The sequence below is a fragment of the Bos taurus genome, chromosome 14, assembly GCF_002263795.3.
Source record: "Bos taurus isolate L1 Dominette 01449 registration number 42190680 breed Hereford chromosome 14, ARS-UCD2.0, whole genome shotgun sequence".
In the NCBI taxonomy this organism is placed as follows: domain Eukaryota; kingdom Metazoa; phylum Chordata; class Mammalia; order Artiodactyla; family Bovidae; genus Bos; species Bos taurus.
In genome coordinates this window covers 19,105,358-19,123,663 of record NC_037341.1, presented here as the reverse complement: position 1 = coordinate 19,123,663, position 18,306 = coordinate 19,105,358, and the positions used below count along the sequence as shown (strand labels likewise).

At 42.7% G+C, this 18,306-nt stretch overlaps 1 protein-coding gene across 1 annotated transcript; it reads left to right on the top strand.

Moving 5' to 3' along the window:
* Nucleotides 1-16,037: 16,037 nt before the first annotated feature.
* Nucleotides 16,038-16,817, top strand: LOC132342151 (vomeronasal type-1 receptor 4-like). Its single transcript, XM_059874378.1, has one exon. The coding sequence runs from the start codon at nt 16,038-16,040 to the stop codon at nt 16,815-16,817; it is 780 nt and encodes a 259-aa protein (XP_059730361.1).
* The last annotated feature ends 1,489 nt before the right edge of the window (nt 16,818-18,306 follow it).

The following is an 18,306-nucleotide window of genomic DNA, read 5'->3' as shown; positions in this document are numbered from 1 at the left end:
ATTTGATGCTTTTGAACTGTGGTGTTGGAGAAAACTCTTGAGGTCCCTTGGACTGCAAGGAGATCAAACCAGTCAATCCTAAAGGAAATCAGTCCTGAATATTCATTGGGAGGACTGATGCTGAAGCTGAAGCTCAAATACTTTGGTTTCCTGATGGGAAGAACTGACTCATTAAGACCCTGATGCTGGGAAAGATTGAAGACAGGAGAAGGGGACGACAGAGGATGAGATGGTTGGATGGTATCACCGACTCAATGGACATGAGTTTGAGTAAACTCCGGGAGTTGGTGATGAACAGGGAAGCCTGGCATGCTGCAGTCCATGGGGTTGCAAAGAGGTGGACATGACTGAGTAACTGAACTGACTGACTCTACATATAAGTTAAATAAACAGGGTGACAGTATACAGCCTTTACATACTCCTTTCCCAATTTGGAATCAGTCTGTTGTTCCATGTCTGGTTCTAACTGTTGCTTCTTGACCTGCATACTGGTTTCTCAGGAGACAGGTAAGGTGGTCTGGTATTCTCATCTCTTGAAGAATTTTCTATAGTTTGTTGTGATCCACACAGTCCAAGGCTTTGGCATAGTCAAAAAAACAGAAGTAGATGTTTTTCTGGAACTCTCTTGCATTTTCTAGGATCCAAGGAATGCTGGCAATTTGATCTCTGATGCTCTGCTTGAACATCTTGCTTGAATCCAGCTTGAACATCTTGGTTCTTGGTTCACGGACTGTTGAAGCCTGGCTTGGAGAATTTTGAGCATTACTTTCCTAGTGTGTGAGATGAGTGCAATTGTGCGGTAGTTTGAACATTATTTGGCATTGCCTTTGGGATTGGAATGAAAACTGACCTTTTCCAGTCCTGTGGCCATTGCTGAGTTTTCCTAATTTGCTGGCATATTGAGTGCAGCACTTCACAGCATCATCTTTTAGGATTTGAAACAGCTCATCTGAAATTCCATCACCTCCACTAGCTTTGTTCATAGTTATGCTTCCCAAGGCCCACTTGACTTCGCATTCCAGGATGTCTGGCTCTAGGTGAGTGATCACACCATCGTTGTTATCTAGGTCATTAAGATCTTTTTTGTATAGTTCTTCTGTGTATTCTTGCCACCTCTTCTGCTTTTGTTAGGTCCGTACTGTTTCTGTCCTTTATTGTGTCCATCTTTACATGAAATGTTCCCTTGGTATCTCTAATTTTCTTGAAGAGATCTCTAGTCTTTCCCATTCTATTGTTTTCCTCTGTTTCTTTGCATTGATCACTGAGGAAGGCTTCCTTATCTCTTCTTACTATTCTTTGGAACTTTAATTTCAAATGGGTATGTCTTTCTTTTTCTCTTTTGCCTTTAGCTTCTCTTCTCTTCTCAGCTATTTGTAAGGCCTTGTCAGACAAGCATTTTGCCTTTTTGCATTTCTTTTTCTTGGGGATGGTCTTGATCACTGCCTCATGTACAATATCTCAAACCTCCATCCATAGTTCTTCGGGCACTTGGTCTATCAGATCTAATCACTTGAATCTATTTGTCACTTCCACTGTATAACCACTGTATTGATTTATGTCATATCCGAATGGTCTAGTGGTTTTCCGTACTTTCTTCAATCTAAGTCTGAATTTTGCAATAAGGAGTTCATAATATGAACCACAGTCAGCTCCTAGTCTTGTTTTCGGTGACTCTGTAGAGCTGCTTCATCTTGAGGCTGCAAAGAATATAATCAATCTGATTTGGTATTGACCATTATCCTGTCTGATGTGATGGTAAATGGGATTGTTTCTTTCATTTCTTTTTCTGATATTTCGTTGTTAGTGTATAGAACTGCAATAGATTTCTGTATATTAATTTTGTATACAACCTGCAACTTTACCAAAGTCTGTGATTTCTGCTGGCATCTTTAGGGTTTTCTATGTGTAGTATCATGTCGTTAGCAGACAGTCACAGTGTTACCTCTTCCTTTCCTATTTGGATTTCTTTTATGTCTTTTTCTTTTCTGATTGCTGTGGCTAGGACTTCTAAAACTATAGTGAATAGAAGTGGTAAGGGTGAGCATTCTCGTCTTGTTCCTGATATTAGAGAAAATGCTTTCATCTTTTCATAGTTGAGAATAATGTTGACTGAGTTTGTCATATACGGTCTTTATTAGGCAGAAATAAATTGTGGATCATGAGTTTACCTCTTAGTGGAGGAAATTCATCATTTTCATTCAAAAGATGCTGATAGAAAGTTAAGTATAAAATTTAAACCCTCTTTGTATTTTTAACAAAGTATATTTGATTTGCAATATTTTGTTAGTTTCAGGTGTATAGAATAGTGATTGTTTTGGCACATTATACTCCATTACAGGTTACTGCAAAACAATGGCTGTAATTATCTGTGCTATACACTGTATCTTTGTTGATTATTTGTTTTCTACATAGTACTTTGTATCAATTCTATGTTCTTAATTTGTCCTTTCCCCCTTCCCTTTCCCCTTTGGTAACCATGCATTTATTTTTTTAGATCAGTGAATTAGTGAGTCTGTTTATGTTTTGCATGTTAGTTCATTTGTGTTTGGGCTTCCCTTGTGGCTCAGCTGGTAAAGAATCCACCTGCAATGTGGGAGACCTGGGTTTGATCCCTGGGTTAGGAAGATCCCCTGGAGAAGCGAAAGGCTGCTGCTGCTGCTAAGTTGCTTCAGTCGTGTCCGACTCTGTGCGACCCCATGGACTGCAGCCTACCAGGCTCCCCCGTCCCTGGGATTCTCCAGGCAAAAACACTGGAGTGGGTTTCCCTTTCCTTCTCCAGTGGGATTTTCCAGGCAAGAGGGAAAGGCTATCCACTCCATATTCTGGCCTGGAGAATTCCATGGACTGTATGGTCCATGGAGTCGCAAAGAGTCGGACATGACTGAGTACCTTTCACTTCATTTGTATTATTTTTTGGAGTCTACATATAAATGATATTATACAGTATTTGTCTTTCTCTGACTTATTTCACTTAGCATAATATTCTGTAGTTCCATCCACATTACTGCAAATGACAAAATTCATTGTTTTTTTATGGCTGAGTAATTTTTTCATTATATATATATACATATATATATATGTATATGTATATCATGTCTTAATCCAGTTGCCTGTTGACAGATACTTGGGATGCTTCCATGTCTTGGCTATTGTAAATAATACTGCTGCATACCTTGGTGTGCATTTATCTTTTTGAATTAGTGTTTTCATAACCCATGACTGGCAGTGCTGGGTCACATGGTAGTCCTAGTTTTAGTTTTTTGAGGAACCTCCGTGTTCGTTTCCATAGTGACTGTACCAATTTACATTCCCATTCACATTATACATTATGAGTTCCCTTTTCTCCATCTCCTCTCCAATATTTGTAAATTTTTAGACTTTTCAATGATAGCCATTCTGCCTGGTATGAGGTAATATCTCATTATTGTTTTGATCTGCATGTCTGTAGTAACTCGTGATGTTGAACACCTTTTCATGTGCCCATTAGCCATCTGTATTTCTTCTTTGGAAGAATATCTGTTCAGGTATTTTGCCCATCTTTTGATTTTTTTATACTGAGTTGTATGATCTCCTTGTATATTTTGGAGGTTAACACCTTGTCCGTCATATCATTTGCAAATATTTTCTCACACTCGGTAGGTTATCTTTTCATTTTGTCAGTGGTTGCCTTTGCTGTGCAAAAGCTCTGAGGTTTAATTAGGTCCCACTTGTTTGTTTTTGCTTTTATTTCTCTTGCCTTAGGAGACTGACCCAAAACAAATAGTGCTACTGTTTATGTCAGAGAGTGTTCTGTGTGTATTCTCTTTTAGTAGTTTTTTGGTGTCCCTCCTTCCTTCTAGTGACTTTGAGCTTTGTTTATGCTGCTGCTTCTAATTCCTTTAGGTGGTTGATTAGGTTGTTCATTGAAGATTTTTCTTATTTTTTGAGGAAATCCTGTATTGCTAAAAACTTCCCTCTTAGAACTGCTTTGCTGCATACCATAGATTTTGGAAAGTTGTATTTCCATTTTCATTTGTCTTGAGGTATTTTCTGATTTCATCCTTGATTTTATCAGTGACCAATTGTTTTTCTTTTTTGTATCATGTTATTTAATCTCCACGTATTTATCCATTTTCCTTCTGCAATTGATTTTTAGTTTCATACTATTGCAGTTGGAAAAAAAATGATTGATATAATTTCTCCCCTCTTAAATTTGTTGAGGCTTATTTTATGACCCATACCAAGACACATTACAATTAAAATGTCAAAAATTAAAAACAAGACTATTAAAAGCAACATGGGAATCCTCATGAAACTATTAGCAGATTTTTCAGCAGAAATCTATAGGCCAAGAGGGGAGTGGCTGAAATATATACAAAATGATTTTTTAAAAATCTTCTAACCAGAAATAGTCTATCTGTAAAAGTTATAATTCAGAACTGAAGGGAAGCTAAGGAATTTTAAGACAAGGAAAAGCTAAAGGAGTTGATCGTCACTAAAATGGCTTTAAAGAAATGGTAAAATAACTTCTTTATCTTGAGAAAAGAGTACTAAATACAAGAAAACATAAAGGTATACATCTCATAGGTAAAGGTAAATAGACAGTAAAATTTAGAATAACCTAATGTTGTAAAGCCTTTGACTGTGTGGATCACAATATACTGTGGAAAATTCTCTAAGAGATGGGAATACCAGACCACCTGACCTGCCTCTTGAGAAATCTGTATGCAGGTCAGGAAGCAACAGTTAGAACTGGACGTGGAACAACAGACTGGTTCCAAATAGGAAAACGAGTACGTCAAGGCTGTATATTGTCACCCTGCTTATTTAACTTATATGCAGAGTACATCATGAGACATGCCGGGCTGGAAGAAGCACAAGCTGGAATCAAGATTGCTGGGAGAAATATCAATAACCTCAGGTATGTACATGACACCACTCTTATGGCAGAAAGCGAGGAAGAACTAAAGAGCCTCTTGATGAAAGTAAAAGAGGAGAGTGGAAAAGTTGGCTTAAAACTCAACATTCATAAAACAAAGATCATGGCATCTGGTCCCATCACTTCATGGCAAATAGATGGGGAAATAGTGGAAACTGAGGCTTTGTTTTTTGAGCTCCAGAATCACTGCAAATGGTGACTGCATCATGAAATTAAAAGATGCTTACTCTTTGGAGGGAAAGTTATGACCAACCTAGACAGCATATTAAAAAGCATAGACATTACTTTGCCAACAAAGGTCCATCTAGTCAAGGCTATGGTTTTTCCAGTAGTCATGTATGGATGTGAGAGTTGGACTGTAAAAAAAGCTGAGTGCTGAAGAATTGATGCTTTTGAACTGTGATGTTGGAGAAGACTCTTGAGAGTCCCTTGGACTGCAAGGAGATCCAACCAGTCCATCCTAAAGGAGATCAGTCCTGGGTGTTCACTGGAAGGACTGATGTTGAAGCTGAAACTTCAATACTTTGGCCGCCTGATGTGAAGAGCTGACTCTTTGGAAAAGACCCTGATGCTGGGAGGGATTGGGGGCAGGAGGAGAAGGGGATGACAGAGGATGAGATGGTTGGATGGCATCACCAACTCAATGAACAAGAGTTTGGGTAAACTCTGGGAGTTGGTGATGGACAGGGAGGCCTGGCGTGCTGCAGTTCATGTGGTCGCAAAGAGTCGGACACGACTGAGTGACTGAACTGAACTGACTGAATGTTGTAAAGGTGGTAGGTTAATCACTTATAAAGCTAGTATAGAGATTAAAAGATAAAAATAGTAAAAAAATATATAACCATAAAATTCATTATAAAATAATTAGTGGTTACACAGGATAAAAAGATGTACAATATCTTTTATAGCAATAGATATTGATACAAAATACCACAAACACAAAATGTTGGTGGGAAATAAATATGTAGAGCTTTAAAATAGGTTCGAACTCAAGTTATTATCATCATAAAGTAGACCATTATAAATATAAATTGTTATATGTAAGTCTCATGGTACCCACAGAGCAAAAACCTATAGTTGCTATCCAAAAGATAAAAAAAAGAGCATTTAAGTATGACCAAAAAAAGGTCAACAAATCACAAAGGAAGAGAAACAAGAAAAATAACAGAGAAATGTGAAACAATCAGAAAATAATATAGCAATAAGTGCATACCTATCACTAATTACTTTCAATACAAATGAACTAAACAGTCTAGTCAGAAGATATAGAGTAGGTCTTAACAGGTAAAAAGCAAGACCCATCTATATATTACCTACAAGAGACTTATTTCAGATTTAAGGACATTCACAGATTAAAAGTGAAAGAATATATAGATATTGTATACTATACTTTAATAAAAAAGTAAAGATTTATAGACAATAATTTACATAATTGGGGGAAAAAGAAAAGGGATGGCAAAAGATATTCCATGAAAATGGAAATCAAATGAAAGCTTGGTTAGCTATATACTTATATCAGACAAAATAGACTTAAAAACAAAAATTGTAATAAGAGGGCATTACATTATGATATAGGGATCAATCAAAAGGATATAACATAAATATTTATACATCCAACAAGAGTACATACAGACACATACACACACATATGTAACCTATAAGACTGAATAATGAAGAAACAATATCTGAATATTCTTATATACACACACACACAAAGATTAAGTTAGTAATGGATACCCTTCCAAAAAACAAAAATTTTGGACCACGTGGCTTCATTGGTGGATTCTACCAAATATTCAAAGAATTAATACCAATATTTCTCAAATCCTTCCAAAATACAGAAGAGGGATTCCTCCAAACGTATTTCACAAAGCCATTAACCTGATAAAGTTCCCCGGTGGCTAAGCAAGAAAAGAATCTGCCTGCAATGCAGGTGACGTAAGAGAAATGGGTTGGGTCCCTGGATCAGGAAGATCCCCTGGAGAAGGAAATGGCAACCCACTCCAGTATTGTCGCCTGAAAAATCCCATGGACAGAGTAGCCTGGCAGGCTACAGCCCAGGGCTAACCTGATAACAAAAACAGGCAGGGTATCACGTGGAAAGAAAAATTCAAACCAGTAATTCTGAAGAACATCAATTTCAAAATCCTCATCAAAGTATTAGCAAAGCAAATTCAAAAATATATTAAAAGGATCATCAGATCAGATCAGATCAGTCGCTCAGTTGTGTCCGACTCTTTGTGACCCCATGAATCACAGCACGCCAGGACTCCCTGTCCATCACCAACTCCCACAGTTCACTGAGACTCACGTCCATCGAGTCAGTGATGCCATTCAGCCATCTCATCCTCTGTTGTCCCCTTCTCTTGCCCCCAATCCCTCCCAGCATCAGAGTCTTTTCCAATGAGTCAACTCTTCGCACGAGGTGGCCAAAGTACTGGAGTTTCAGCTTTAGCATCATTCCATCCAAAGAAATCCCAGGGCTGATCTCCTTCAGAATGGACTGGTTGGATCTCCTTGTAGTCCAAGGGACTCTCAAGAGTCTTCTCCAACACCACAGTTCAAAACCATCAATTCTTCGGCGCTCAGCCTTCTTCACAGTCCAACTCTTACATCCATACATGACCACAGGAAAAACCATAGCTTTGACTAGACGAACCTTTGTTGGCAAAGTAATGTCTCTGCTTTTCAATATGCTATCTAGGTTGGTCATAACTTTCCTTCCAAGGAGTAAGCGTCTTTTAATTTCATGGCTGCAGTCACCATCTGTAGTGATTTTGACCATAACAAAATGAGATTTATTCTAGGGCAAGAATGGTTCAACATTTGCAAACCAGTCAATGTGATATACCACATAACAAAATGAACCATAAAAATTATATGATTATTTCAACAGATGAAGAAAAAGTGTTCTACAAAATTCAACGTATATTTATGATTAAAACTCTAAACAAAGTGGGTATAGAGAGGGAGTTACCTTATGGTCCAGTGGTTAGGACCCAGCACTTTCACTGTTGCGCCCCGTGTGCAGTACTTGATCAGGGAACCAGGATCCTGCAACCTGTACAGCACAGCCAATAGAATAAAATAAAACTCAAGAAAAAGTGGGTGTAGAGGAAACATATCTCAATATAATAAAAGCCGTATGTGACAAGCTCACAGCTAATATTATACTCAATGGTAAGAATTTGAAAGCTGTTGTCTAAAATCAGAAACAAGATAAGAATGACCACTGTCACCACTTTCTTTCAGCATAGTACTGGAAGTCCTAGGCATAGCAATCAAACAAGAAAAATGAATACATTGGGAAAGGAAGAAGTAAAAATCTTAGCACTTGCAGGTAACAGGATATTACATTAGAAAATCCTTAAGACTCCACTCAAAAAACATATTAAAATAGTAATTTATATAATAAAAAATAATTGATTCAGACTAGAGAAGATATTGTCTAAGGCTATAAAATACGTTTTTATAGCTACTTTACCTGGAGAATTAGATGGAATTTTTTTTAAATGTGAGTTCTGGTTGAAAACTTGCAATATCCGTTATATTTATATGACTTTTCTCCCATGTGAATTGTCTGAGACTTGTAATGTGTGACCTCTGACTGACAGCTTTTGCACAGGCATGGCATTTTACAGTGTTCTCTTGACTGAATTCTCTGATATACTGTAAGGTGTGAGCTCTGACTGAAGGTTTTTCCAATCTGTTCCCCTTAGAGTTCTTCTCTGGAATGAAATGCTTGCTGTGCTTCTTCAGAAGCGTTTTGCACACCAGTTACCTTGGTGGTTTCTCTCCAGGGTGACCTCTGGGATGTGTTGCAAGGTAGGAGCTCTGGCCGAAAGTTTTGTCACAGTCATTGCACCTGTGGGGTTTCTCTCCTGTGTGTCCCCTGATGACCAATAAGTGGGAATCCTGACTAAATGCCTTCTCACTCTCACTGTTTATGTAGGGACTGGGTTTCTCTCCACTGTGCTTTTTGATATTCACTGAGAGCCGAGTGTCCCTGAAAGGTCTTCCCACATTAAAAACATACATGCGGTTCCTCTTCCGTGTGAATGGACTGCTGCTGATTGTGTGCTGTGAGGTCACTGAAGCCTTATCCACCCCTACCACACTTCTAGAGCTTCCCTGCACTGTGAATTCTCTGGTGCTCAGTGAAGGATGAAGCTTTGGCTGAAAGCTTTCCTGCATTTACCACATTCATAGGCTTTCTCCCCAGTGTGAATTCCCTGATGTTGAGTAAGGGAATTTTTAAAAACGTGTTTATTTAATTTTGGCAGTGCTGGGTCTTCACTGCTGTGTGCAGGCTTTCTCTCATGGCGAGGAAAGGCCATTCTGAGTTGCGGTGTGTGGGCTTCTCATTGCGGTGGCTCCTCTTGTTGCAGAGCAAGGGCTCCAGGGCATGCGGGCTTCAGTGGTTGTGGCTCGCAGGCACAGTGGTTGTGGCTCATGGGCTATAGAGTGCAGGTTCAGTAGTTGTGGCTTGCGGGCTTAGTTGCTTGGTTGTGGAATCTTTCTGGACCAGGGTTCGAATCTCTGTCCCCTCCATTGGTCCACCAGGGAAGTCCTTGAGTAAAGAATTGTTCTGAAGTCATTCTCTGAGTTTGCTACATTTGTATGTGGTCTCTCTAATGAATTAACTGGTACTGAATGAAAGATTTGGTGAGGCTGAAGAGTTTTCCACACTCATTACACTGAAAAGATTTGCCCCCAGAATGGCTTCTCAGGTGCTGAGTACGGTGTACTCTGCAGATGAGGCCTTGTCATGTTCTGTGCATTTGGATTTCCCTCCCACATGAATTATGTGGTGTTGAGTTACTGATGAACTTTTACTGCTGAATGCTTTCCCATATTCTTTGCAATCACAAAAATTCTCTCTGGTACCAAGTGTCTGCATCTGAATAGAGCATCCTCTGATCAGGGCTTCTTCTGCATCCAAGGACCCTTGTGAGCGTGAATTATCTGTGTTTCAAAAGAAAAATGCTGCTCTGGCTGACGGCTTTTTAACATTCACTGAAGACAGCTTCTTTCCAGCACGAGCTCTGTTGTGTCCAAAAGTCTGGGAAGACCATCAATTTGTTGCCACATTTCTAGCACTCTGGAGTTTCTTCCCTGAGCTGACTGAGCATCCCATTTCAGAACCTTTTTCTGGTAGGGATGCTGGGCTGTCTACACAGAACTGACAACGCTGGTAGCCCCTCTTTCCATCAGTAATAGCCAAGTGGTGTTCGTGACTTGCTCCAGAGTTGTGCTGAGTTGCCTCTGCCCCTCAGCCTTGACCTCCAGCTGCCTTGGCACTTCCAGGCCTCATATACTCTGGTTTCTGGAAAATGGTTCTTGGTGAGGAAAGATGATCTCTCATCCCAAGTGTCTTTGTGAAGCCTTCAGTCTGAGAGATACAATCAATTAAAAGTTCTTTTGAGTACTGTGGTGGGAATTAGATAATAGGGCAATAATGAGACTGGGATAACAGGACAGAATTTAATGCCTGGTGACATTAATTACCATGTTATTAAAATCCACAATTTGAAAAGTTTCCCTTAAGGGCAGATGCATGTTGATGTATGGCAAAACCAATACAGTATTGTAAAGTAAAAAAATATATAATAATAATAAAAAGTTTCCCTTAATTAAATGCTTTTTATGGTCCAGACATATTTTATAGCACCTTTTGTATAATTAATACATTTAATTCACACCACTACCTTACCTCTGAAGTAGGTCCCATTATTATCTCCATTTTATAGATGATGAAACTGAAGAAGTTGCCAAAGGCTATATAACAAAATACAAACAAAAGCAATCTGGCTCCACATATATTGCTTTAAACGACTTCATTTCTCAGAGGAAAACAGGAAACAACTCAAATGTTCAATGGTTACAATATTACATTCCATAGAAATTTTGGAAAATAATGTGGCCTGGGTAGATGTCAGTTTTTATGTTAGATTAATGTAGCAGAACACAATTTACGTATAAGTACACTTTTAAAAGTTACATTAAAAGCCCTTTGTAAAATGAAACTACCTCCTACTTTGGGTGTGGTGAGGGATTACAGGTGACTTTTTCATTTTAAAAATTAATTGTAATCAATTTGTCTTCTTTTTCTTGGAATCTGGCAAGCTAGGTTATTCAGACCAATCATCGTCCCTCCCAAGAAAATGAAGTATATGTGATACTGTGACTTAGAAGAAATATGTATTCGATTATTCATAGGTCCCAATATATTTCTCATGTAAATGGCTTCCGTCTTCACCTTCTAGCTCCAACTCCCAAACCGCTAGAATAGTCCAGGTGTTGAGAGTGACCAGTTATCTTTTGTTATGCGACTGAGGTGACTTTTTGGAAGCACTTTAGAATGGGGCTGGCTGCCAGGGGAAGCAGCCTGTGAACAGAGGGTTGGGCTTTTCAGGACCACCCCGATTTCTGGGAAGGGGAGGGTAGCTGGGGGGTCTGTCAGTCACCTGTGGATAATGATGTAGTCAATCTTGACTATGTGAAAAAGCCTTCATAAAAACCCTAAAGTCAGCTTTCTGGCCCCTTTGCAGAAAGCTTTAAAAGCAGGGAACCCACATGCTCCCACCCATCTCCATGTGGGGCCTCAGGCCTCAGAGGACAGATACTCCTGGCTGTTGAGTCATATCTTTTAATATCCTTTAATGATAAATCAGTGATCTAAAGAGTCATTGGGATAGTAAGCAAGAAGTAATAAGCAGGAGGAATGAACAAAATATTAAAAAATTTATAGTAGGTTAACAAAGTCAACACTTGGTTCTTTGAAGAAACAAAGTTCACAAATGTCTATTGAAGCCAGTCAAGAAAAAGAAACACCAAGAGTCAACATCTCAGATGGAAACATGCTGCACATATAAAAAGATGAGGGTGTAATTTTGCCCATGATTCAGTGCTGTAGTTTCTGTGAGACAGAAACTTAATTTAGGGATCAGAGGATGTGTCCCTCAGGAAGTGGCCTGTATGATGAGAAGTGTGTGTGTCCGTGTCTGTGTGTGTGTGTCTGTTGTCTGTGTGTGTCTATCTGTATCTGTGTTGTGTGTGTGCCTGTGTTGTCTGTGTCTGTGTGTTGTGTGTGTGTGTGTCTGTGTCTGTTGTCTGTGTGTGTCTATCTGTATTTGTGTTGTGTGTGTGCCTGTGTTGTCTGTGTCTGTGTGTTGTGTGTGTGTCTGTGTGTCTGTGTCTGTTGTCTGTGTGTGTCTATCTGTATTTGTGTTGTGTGTGTGCCTGTGTTGTCTGTGTCTGTGTGTTGTGTGTGTGTGTCTGTGTGTCTGTGTCTGTTGTCTGTGTGTGTCTATCTGTATCTGTGTTGTGTGTGTGCCTGTGTTGTCTGTGTCTGTGTGTTGTGTGTGTGTGTCTGTGTGTCTGTTGTCTGTGTGTGTCTATCTGTATCTGTGTTGTGTGTGTGCCTGTGTTGTCTGTGTCTGTGTGTTGTGTGTGTGTCTGTGTGTCTGTGTCTGTTGTCTGTGTGTGTCTATCTGTATCTGTGTTGTGTGTGTGCCTGTGTCTGTGTGTTGTGTGTGTGCCTGTGTTGTCTGTGTCTGTGTGTTGTGTGTGTGTCTGTGTGTCTGTGTCTGTTGTCTGTGTGTGTCTATCTGTATCTGTGTTGTGTGTGTGCCTGTGTCTGTGTGTTGTGTGTGTGCCTGTGTTGTCTGTGTCTGTGTGTTGTGTGTGTGTCTGTGTGTCTGTGTCTGTTGTCTGTGTGTGTCTATCTGTATTTGTGTTGTGTGTGTGCCTGTGTTGTCTGTGTCTGTGTGTTGTGTGTGTGTGTCTGTGTGTCTGTGTCTGTTGTCTGTGTGTGTCTATCTGTATCTGTGTTGTGTGTGTGCCTGTGTTGTCTGTGTCTGTGTGTTGTGTGTGTGTGTCTGTGTGTCTGTTGTCTGTGTGTGTCTATCTGTATCTGTGTTGTGTGTGTGCCTGTGTTGTCTGTGTCTGTGTGCTGTGTGTGTGTGTGTGTGTGTGTCGTCTGTGTGTGTCTATCTGTATCTGTGTTGTGTGTGTGCCTGTGTTGTCTGTGTGTGTGTGTTGTGTGTGTGTGTCTGTGTGTCTGTGTCTGTTGTCTGTGTGTATCTATCTGTATCTGTGTTGTGTGTGTGCCTGTGTTGTCTGTGTCTGTGTGTCTATCTGTGTCTGTGTTTTGTGTTGTCTGTCTGTATTGTGTCTGTGTGTGTGTGGTGGTAACAGCACAAAGGCCCAAGTGCTCTGGTAGAAGGGCAGGAATGGCAGTGGGCTGGAGTGGGGGATCTTGGTGGGCTGATGGGGTACAGCTGTGGGTGGGGAGGCTCCTGAGAAGGCCCATCAGAGGCGGTGGTGCTGGGATGACGAGGGAGGGAGGTGAGCCACCGAGTTTCCAGAGTAGTTGCTGCATCTCCACACTCTGGCCAGGCCAGGCTCAGGACTCCTTCCCCAGGCTGCCCATCTGCTCCCAAGATGACCCAAGGCTTCCTCTAGGCTCCGGGCTACAGCCTCTCTCTCAGCACTTTGTCCAGGGAAAGGTTCCCAAGGGACTGGGAAGGCACTGGCTGGGCCAGTCTCTGACCTGAGGGGCTGCTTGGCATCCTCTCCTCTCCTTGGATGGGGAAGAAGGAACAGCCACGATCCCGGCGCCTACTTCCTTTCCCTTCATCTCCTGCCCACTGAACGGACATGCAACTCCTCCCCCTTCAGGGTGTGGGCATAGCAGGGAGGTCCCGTTCACACACGCACCCCCACCAGATCACCAGCTCACTTCACAGAAGGTGCAAATCTAAGAAGCAAAGGCACAGCTAAGAAAACTTCATGAAGCAAAGGAACCGTAGCTGGGGGGTGAAGGCGTGGTTAGAAGTCATCAAGGCTGTGTCAGGATCATGCAGGCTGGAAGATGTTTGCAAACCCCTGACGTCCTGTATACAGGGATGAGACTGGAGGGGAAGGAACTAGGACTGCCAGGACTGGAAACAGCACCCACCCCTGGCTGGGAGCGCTGGTGCACAGCTGGGGACCATCCGTGGGTCACCTTGAACTTAACAGAGGGACATCCCTGTTAGAAGGGACAACAATGAACCCATGTGGGAGACTGGCTGGGGGAGTCCCTGTTCCCCACTGAGCAATACTACCCTCCCCGCAGTTGACATAAACCACCCCCTGTAGCCCCAGGAGCTGGAAGACCTTCCCTTCGGCAGTGCATGCTGCTCGTTAGGCCTCCTGCTTAATCACGGGTAACCGCTGCTGTACTCACACCTGGGACACACGTGCATACCTCCCTGGAGATACCCAGACTCCCTGTTCAGGGTCAGTGCAGGTGACACAGTGACAGCCGCTCTGGGACCAGACTTGCAAAGCCCATGCCTATATCAGTGGCCGCAGACGCCCCCTGCACATCCTGCTGGTCACTCCCTACCCAGAGGCCCAGCAGCGCAGGTGAGTCTGAGTGTCCTCGGGTTGCTCAGGTCAGGGCTGGGCTGCTAGTGGGCTCGTGCTTCCTGGCGGGGGTGCTTGGGGCGCAGATCTGAGCCCACAAGAGCCTTGCCTCAGTCTCAGGTGGCACCCAGTCTTGCCTGGGCCCCGTTTCAGCAGGACTGTGTGGGCTGCGGCAGCTTGTGGTGGGGACTCTGACTCCCCAGAAGTGTGGGGGCTAAAGCTGTCCTAAAGGCTCCATGCGTGCTGAATTCCAGCCTGCCTCTGACTCTCTTTACTTTTCTGCCTTCTCAGTGAAGAAAGAGAAAGATAACCATTTTTAGTTATCATGCTATCCCCCTGGCTTTCTCCTTGCTGGTCTCCTTTTCATTCTAAAACTAAATTCAGATATCCTGGAGTCTGGACAACCTTCACATATTCCTTGATGTTACTTCCTCCAGACATTTGCACATTTCTTATTCTGATAATTTAAATTTAATTGTTAAATGTGTTTATGAGTTTGTTCCTCTAAAATCAGAAATGAAGACTTCACCAATCATTGAGGTGGGAATAAGCAGGGGTTCGATAGAGTAGAAGAGAGAGAAGGCCTGACCTGGGTGAGCATAAGCTGTCCCTCTGTGTGCTCTGCTTACGGTGACTGGAGGTACTAACCATTGGCCATCCCAGTGATTCCGTTGATTTCTTTGGTTGACAAACTCTCTCAGGCCTTCAGAGTCCCTTCTCTCTCAGTGCAGATGGTGAGGGCCAGGGTCCCTGTGATCCCTTCTCCATCAGTGCAGATGGTGAGGGCCAGGGTCCCTGTGATTCCTTCTCCGTCTGTGCAGATGGTGAGGGCCAGGGTCCCTGTGATCCCTTCTCTCTCAGTGCAGATGGTGAGGGCCAAAGTCCCTGTGATCCCTTCTCCATCAGTGCAGATGGTGAGGGCCAGAGTCCCTGTGATCCCTTCTCTCTCAGTGCAGATGGCGAGGGCCAGGGTCCCTGTGATCCCTTCTCTGTCTGTGCAGATGGTGAGGGCCAGGGTCCCTGTGATGCCTTCTCTCTCAGTGCAGATTGAGGGCCAGGGTCCCTGTGATCCCTTCTCTCTCAGTGCAGATGGTGAGGGCCAGAGTCCCTGTGATCCCTTCTCTCAGTGCAGATGGCAAGGGCCAGGGTCCCTGTGATCCCTTCTCTGTCTGTGCAGATGGTGAGGGCCAGGGTCCCTGTGATCCCTTCTCTCTCAGTGCAGATGGTGAGGGCCAGGGTCCCTGTGATCCCTTCTCTCTCAGTGCAGATGGTGAGGGCCAGGGTCCCTGTGATCCCTTCTCTCTCAGTGCAGATGGTGAGGGCCAGGGTCTCTGGGATCCCTTCTCTGTCTGTGCAGATGGTGAGGGCCAGGGTCCCTGTGATTCCTTCTTTGTCTGTGCAGATGGTAAGGGCCAGGGTCCCTGTGATCCTTTCTCTCTCAGTGCAGATGGCGAGGGCCAGGGTCCCTGTGATCCCTTCACTCTCAGTGCAGATGGCGAGGGCCAGAGTCCCTGTGATCCCTTCTTTGTCTGTGCAGATGGTGAGGGCCAGGGTCCCTGTGATTCTTTCTCTCTCAGTGCAGATGGTGAGGGCCAGGGTCCCTGTGATTCCTGGGCTTACCATGCTATTTTGTTATGTTCCAGGAGGCCACCTGGTTCCCCAGCCACACGCCGGCACAGACATAGCACAGGTGACTACTGATGCCATGGTCCTGAAGGCTGTATTCCTCTTCCAGGCGGGAGCTGGCATTCTGGGAAACTCCTTCCTCCTGTCCACCTATAGCTCCTCCTTTCTCACTGCACACAGGCCAAAGCCCACAGACGTGGTTCTGTCCAGCTTGGCTGTGGCCAACTCCTTGGTTCTCGTCTCCAAGGGGACACCTCATGTGGTGGGTGTGCTGGGACTCCCAGGTGCCCTGGGGACCGCTGGGTGCAAAGTCACCTACTACTTGCGCAGGGTGTCCCGGGATTGTTCTCTCTGCACCACCTGCCTGCTGAGCTGCCTGCAGGCCACCACCATTAGCCGCAAGAGCGCGGTATGGGCAGCCCTCAAGGGCTGGGTGTCAAAGAATGTGGGCTCCTCCTGCCTGTTCTGCTGGACCCTGAATCTGGCAATCAACTCCTTCTCTCCCATGCAGGTAAGTGTCTCCTGGGACAATAACAGTGTTTCCAGAACAGAGAACCTCCTCTTTTGCCAGTACAAGTTCTCCCTGTCTGGAATATCTGCAATCCCAGTCTCCTTTGTGGGTGCCATGTTAATAGTCCTTATGATCTTGGCCAGCGTCCACATGGTGTGTCTCCTGCATAGTCCCCACCGGAGAGTGCATTACATCCACCACTCCAGCCTCGCCCGTAGGACGTCTCCTGAGAAAGGGGGCGCTGACACCATCCTGCTTGTGGTGGCTAACTTGATTCCCTTTTACTTTCTCAATCCCGTGTATATATTTTATGACACAAAGGCTTTTAGTTCCTACTTGTGGCTGTAGCACGCGCTAAAGCTTCTTGCTGTACGCTTTCCCTCCCTCAGCCCCTTAGCGCTATTGCTTCAGAACTCCAGAGTCCTGGGGTCTTGCTTTTAGACCCTGGGAGTGTCAGCCAGTCTCTCCTCTCTTTTGCCTGCCTGCATAGCTTCCTTCCTTTCTTCCACAGGCTTTTCATGACACTCCTGCAAAGTGCTTGTTATTAATACAAATAGATCCAGAACACTCTTACCAATCTTTGCAGGACCTCACAGCCTATCAAAGAGACAAAGTGTAACATTAATAAATCCAGTACAACACAGTGTGGTTTTAACTTAAGATATTTAGAGGAAAAATAATTTATCTCACACATAGCAATATTAATGTTTTTCTTTCTCTTCCATGTGTATGGGAAGAAAGGTAGGTATAATCTGGGAGAACTCTATCGGGATTTTAATAAGTTTCTTTGCTGTTATAGGAAATTGAGTAAAATAAAGCAAGTAAGAGCATAGCATTAGCATTTATCAGATATAGTTTTCATCTGGACCATACCACTTCTTCAGGGCTATGTGATTTTATACTATTTAGCCATTTTGAGTTTCAGTATATTTTATGTCATAGAATTATAATGAAGGTAACTGTGACTCTGTGACACTAGTATCAGTGTCTAATGCTGCATGTCTTTTTAGTTACTATAATTAGCAAAATATGTTATTAACGGATAATTGATAGATACATGACAATTATGGAAAATTTAAGAATATTGGAACACAATTCACATTAAGGTAATACTGATTTCTTTAGTTTTAACAAACTCCATGAGTTATGTTTCATCACATATTCTAAGTCAGATATACTGTATACATTGTTATTATTAGTATAACTCTCTAACACACATGATATAATTATTGTCCTTTTCCATGTGGATTGTATGACTCCTGTATCATTTCCAAGGTTGCACAGCAAAGAAGTATAATATTTTTAAACGGGTTATTCGCCAACACTTAGATTCTTTATATAATTCAATATTTCACAAACAGATACTTAATAAAGAGCAGTAAACTATGAGTTTTAAGAAAAAAAAAGGGGAGAAGATTTCCATTGGCTTACTTAAGAACAAGGGCTTCCCTTGTAGCTCATCTGGTAATGAATCCACCTACAATGCAGGAGACCCCAGTTTAATTCCTAGGTCTGGAAGATCCCCTAGAAAAGACATAGTCTACCCACTCCAGTATTCTTGGACTTCCCTGGTGGCTCAGATGGTAAAGAATCCACTTGCAATGCAGGAGGCCTGGGTTCAATCCCTGGTTTGGGAAGATCCCACTCCAGTATTCTGGCCTGGAGAATTCCGTGGACTGTATAGTCATGGAATCGCAAAGAGCTGGACACTTTGACTTTCACTTTCACTTAAAAAGGAAGTAATCATAAGTTAAATCCTGTGACCTGCCTTGATTGATTATGCTCACTTTACTTGTTGCTGCAGAAGACTGGTATGTCCTTCAAATGTAATCGAAAC

Excerpts from the sequence above, each read along its gene's own strand:
- LOC132342151 (XM_059874378.1), top strand. The coding sequence starts at position 16,038 with ATGGTCCTGAAGGCTGTATTCCTCTTCCAGGCGGGAGCTGGCATTCTG.